The following is a 4,621-nucleotide window of genomic DNA, read 5'->3' on the forward strand; positions in this document are numbered from 1 at the left end:
AGGATCTGGGATGTTAATTTTATTCCATTTTAATTAATTTAAATTGCCACATATGGCTAGAGGATACTGTATGGGACAGCACAGATTAGGGGCAGACTCCAGAGAAGGAAGAATTGTAGGGTGGCATTCCTTTTTTTTTTTTTTTTTTTAATTTTTATTTATTTATGATAGTCACAGAGAGAGAGAGAGGCAGAGACACAGGCAGAGGGAGAAGCAGGCTCCATGCACCGGGAGCCCGACATGGGATTCGATCCCGGGTCTCCAGGATCGCGCCCTGGGCCAAAGGCAGGCGCCAAACCGCTGTGCCACCCAGGGATCCCTAGGGTGGCATTCCTTGGCCTTACTCACAGCTGGCTCTGACAGCTGGCACACCTGTCACCCCCCCCCCCCCCCGACTCTGGGCCTTTCTGGGTGTAGGGGTAGTGGTGGACTCCCTCCGGGCCTACTTCTATCTACTATGATAGGTACTATGGTAGGGGTAGGGAAGGGGAAAAGGCATCCCTGTCACAGTGGTGACGGTAACAGCGTTTGGATGGACCTCGAAAAAATAAGAGTCATTTTTCAAGTAGGCTGTGTTACTCTAGGCACTTTGAGATGCACCCCCGGGACCAGGGAGACATGCCTCCGGGGAAGAACCAGCCTACAGGGTTGGTGGAGCGGTGGCCCAGGACACCAGGGAGAGGCGCGCAGAGCAGGCCTGGCGGAACCCAGGCGAGGCTAGTACAGCGTCTCTCGGGCGTGGGTTCTCAGGTGGCGCAGCAGGTGGGAGTTGCGGCTGAAGCTGCGGCCACACTGCGCGCACGAGTAGGGCCTGGCGCCGGTGTGCACCAGCATGTGGCGCAGCAGATTACAGCTGCGGCTGAAGCTCTTGCCGCACTCCCGGCACTCCTGGGGGGGCTCGGCTTGCCTGGACGCCGCCTCGGCGCCGGCGCCCCCGTGGGTGGCCAGGTGCCGCTGCAGGTGCGCGTTGCGCCGGAAGCTGCGGCCGCAAGTCGGGCAGCTGTAGGGCCGCTCGCCGGTGTGGCTGCGGCGGTGGCGGGCCAGGTTGGAGCTGTTTCGGAAGCGGTAGCCGCAGGTGTCGCAGGCGTGGGGCTTCTCCCCGGTGTGGATGCGCTGGTGGCGCGCCAGGTGGGCGCTCTGGCTGAAGCCCTCGCCGCACTCGCTGCAGCGGCAGGGCTTCTCGCCCGTGTGGCTGCGCCGGTGGCGGGCGAGGTCCTGCGTCTGGCTGAAGGTCTTGCCGCACTGGGTGCAATGGTGGGGCCTCGGGCCGCCGTGGGTCAGGAGGTGGCGCGCGAGACCCGCCCGCCGCACGAAGCGCTTCCCGCAGTGGGGGCAGCTGTAGGGCTTCTCGCCCGTGTGCACCCGCTGGTGGCAGACCAGCTGCGAGCTCTGGCTGAAGCTGCGGCCGCAGACCTGGCAGGCGAAGGGCCGCTCGCCCGTGTGCACGCGCCGGTGGGCCCCCAGGTGCTCGCTGCGCCGGAAGGCCTTGCCGCAGTCGCCGCACACATAGGGCCTGCGCTCGGGGCCAGGGCGCAGGCTGCCCGAGCACTCAGAGCACTGGTGGCCCTTGTCCTTGGCGTGGATCCGCAGGTGGCGCTTGAGGCTGGAGCGGCGCTGGAAGGTTTGGCCACAGTGAGAGCACAGGACGATGGCCGGCTCGCGCGCTTCGGGCTTGGGCTCGGGAACGCGCGGGGACTCGCGGTCCTGGGCGTGTGCCAGCAGGTGCTGCATGAGGTGGGCGCGGCGCTGGAAGCCCTGCCCGCACTCCGCACACAGGAAGGCGGGCTCCGAGGTGTGCGTCTGCAGGTGTTTGTTCAGGTGTGAACTCTGGCGGAAGCGGTGGCCGCAGAGGTGGCAGGCGTGCGGCCGCTCGTCCGTGTGCGTGCGCATGTGCAGCTTGAGGATGGAGCTGCGGCCGAAGCTCTTGCCGCAGCACTGGCACGGGAAGGAGCGAGCGCTGGGGTGAGACCGCAGCTGGTGCGCCTCCAGCCGGGCCAGCTGTCGGAAGCTCACGCCGCAGTCCGTGCAGATGAATTTCATCTCTGGTTCCGACCTGGAGGTGCTCCCCGCCACTTTGACTTCCAGAATGCCACTCTTGTCGGGAGGGGACCCTCCTTCACCGGTGCCACTCACTTCAGGGGCCGGCCCCAGCAGCTGACCGTGGGGCTCTTCTGCCGCCCCAGGAACATCTGCCCCGGCCTCTGTTGAGATGCCAATGGGCCAGGCAACCCCTTTGGGCTCTTCTTTAAACTCCTCATCTGGGGTTCTGTTTTCAAACCCTAGGAAAGAAGCAGAAAATGGAGATGGGCAAGCCTATTCCTAGATGCTCCCAGGAATCGCCTTGAACCTCAAGGTCTCAAAGCAGAAAGAAACCTGGGATCCTGCAAAGCTTGGAGGTGCGCAGAAGTTGAGGGTTTAACAAACAGACAACAAAAAGTTTACTATAGTAACCACTTTTTTTTTTTTTTTTTTTTTTAAGTAGGTTCCCTGCTCAGTGTGGAGCCTAAATGGGGGCTTGAACTCACTAGCCTGAGATCAAGACCTGAGCTGAGGTCAGTTGGAAGTTTAACTCACTGAGCCACCCAGGTGCCCCAATGACTACCCACTTTAAAAGCTCAAAGTTAGGGGCACCTGACTGGCTCAGTCACTTAAGTGTCTGCCTTCGGCTCATCTCCTGATCTCAGGGTCTTGGGATGAAGCCCCGGGTTGGGCTCTCTGCTCGGCGGGGAGCCTGCTTCTCCCTCTCCCTTTGCCTGCTTTTCCCCCTGCTTGTGTTCTCTCTCTCAAATAAATAAATAAATAAATACTCAAAGTTAACAGGGTTGATGATTAATTCAGACACAATAAGCCTCTAAAATAAATGAATAAATGACTAATGAAGGAAGAAATGAATGAATCCACATCGAAATGGCCCATTTTTATTTTTATATATTTTTAAAGATTTTATTTATTTATTTGAGAGAAAGAGCACAAGCGCATGAGTGCAGGAGGAAGGGGCAGAGGAAGAAGCAGACTCCCCCCTGAGCAGAGGCTCTGAGATCGTGACCTGAGCTGAAGGCAGCCGCCTAACTGACTGAGCCACTCAGGTGCCCCCAAATAGCCCATTTTTAGGCAAAGAGGCCAAAAAGTCAGGTAGGACCTGAGCTTCATTGACCACTCCTGAAACAGAAAGAACGAGCAGTGGTTGTTAAGCCAGAAGGGCCTCTTACCCAGAGGGTGTGTGGGCCAGGCCTTCTTTGCTGGGACATCTTCAAAGGTCAGAGACTCCTGTAACAAAAGGATGGGCAGAGACCCTCGGTGACCGAGAATGGAGCTCTATGACCCAAGGGGGATGAAGAGCTGTTAAGGTTTAAATTAAGGAAGACATGAATTTGCTACAACGCAGAGGCTGAGGGCAACCGGGGCATGAGAACCATCTGGGGTGAGGGTAGCAGTCCAGCTCACCAGCACAGCTGCCAGCTCCTGATCTCGAGAGTTTTCTTCCAGCCATAGGACAGGGCCCTGGGGGACTGTCAGCACTGAGGAGAAAGAGCTGTTAGAAGCCAGACTTACGCTCCACGTGGCTACGGGGAGTGCACCTGCTGCCAGGGCCCCTAGGGGGACATTAGCTGCCTCCCATCCCTGTCAGAGAGGGAGGCTGCCTCTTTCTCACCCCACCCGCACATACTGGGCTTCCTAGCTCCCACCTTCCTAGGGTACCAGCTCCTCACCAGTCTCCTGCAGGACTTGGAATGTCATCTTGGGACCTGGGCTCAGGGGTTGCTTGGAACTAGGGGGGTGTCTCCAGGTCTCCAGCTCAGCAGGCTTGGAGGTCCCTGGCTGGGATGGTGGGGGTTCCTTTGGTGGCTCCAGGGCTGCAGTTCCTTCTGAGGGCACTTCCTTTTTGGGGCTGTGACTGGAGACCTGGGAAGAGCCTCCTTGTCCCTCCAGAGCAATGTCTGCACGGGGACAGTTCTTGCCAGTATTAAAACTAAAATCCTGTTCAAAATACATCTGTTAGACGACAGGCAGGCCAGGGGGATAATCCGCGTCCTTCTGACTCCCAAGGGAAATGTGACCAAGGAAGGGTGGGAGTCAGAGGAGTTAGGAGGTTAGAAAGGAATTAGCAGAGGGAGGGAAATGGGGTGCACTGAGGTCCCCGTCTCCCTACCCGCCCTCCGGCCCTCCTGACCCCCACCTCTTACCAGGGGCGCCACGGTGCCGGGCTCCCTCTGGATGCCCTCCAGCAGCAGCACCACCTCCTCGCCGTCCCGGAGTTGCTGGCCCTGGAGCCGAGCCAGGAGGTGCGGGGGCAGCACGCTCAGGAACTGCTCCAGTACCAGCAGCTCCAAGATCTGCTTCTTGGTATGCAGGGCCGGCCGCAGCCAGTGGTGGCACAGCTCGCGGAGCCGGCTCAGGGACGCCCTCGGGCCCATGTCCTCCTGGTACTGGAAGCATCTGAAGAGCTGGTGAGCCACCTCGGGCCGGGGCCTGGCCTGGGCGTGCTGGAGGTCCTCCTGCCCAGCGGTGTCCTCTTCTTCCAGTTTGACGGCTCCAAGCTGCTCTGGCTCCCGGGCGGCCGGGACGGGCTCCTCAGGCATCTTTCAGCTGGGGGAAGGCTCACGGCAGCTGGTCCCTCTCG

General features: G+C 59.6%; 1 protein-coding gene across 3 annotated transcripts; it reads right to left on the reverse strand.

Moving 5' to 3' along the window:
* Positions 1 to 369: 369 nt before the first annotated feature.
* On the reverse strand, positions 370 to 4,621 carry ZSCAN10 (zinc finger and SCAN domain containing 10). Of its 3 annotated transcripts, XM_077906339.1 has the most exons (5): positions 4,185 to 4,621; positions 3,711 to 3,978; positions 3,445 to 3,509; positions 3,210 to 3,267; positions 370 to 2,279 (listed from the first exon to the last, which is right to left on the reverse strand). In XM_077906339.1, the coding sequence occupies exons 1-5, from the start codon at positions 4,578 to 4,580 to the stop codon at positions 718 to 720; spliced, it is 2,349 nt and encodes a 782-aa protein (XP_077762465.1). In that variant the 5' UTR covers positions 4,581 to 4,621; the 3' UTR covers positions 370 to 717. The 3 variants fall into 3 exon arrangements, with proteins under 3 accessions (XP_077762465.1, XP_077762467.1, XP_077762466.1); XM_077906341.1 differs by lacking the exon at positions 3,711 to 3,978 and having other exon boundaries at positions 4,320 to 4,562; XM_077906340.1 differs by lacking the exon at positions 3,711 to 3,978 and having other exon boundaries at positions 4,185 to 4,562.

Source organism: Canis aureus, chromosome 8, assembly GCF_053574225.1.
Source record: "Canis aureus isolate CA01 chromosome 8, VMU_Caureus_v.1.0, whole genome shotgun sequence".
Lineage (NCBI taxonomy): Eukaryota > Metazoa > Chordata > Mammalia > Carnivora > Canidae > Canis > Canis aureus.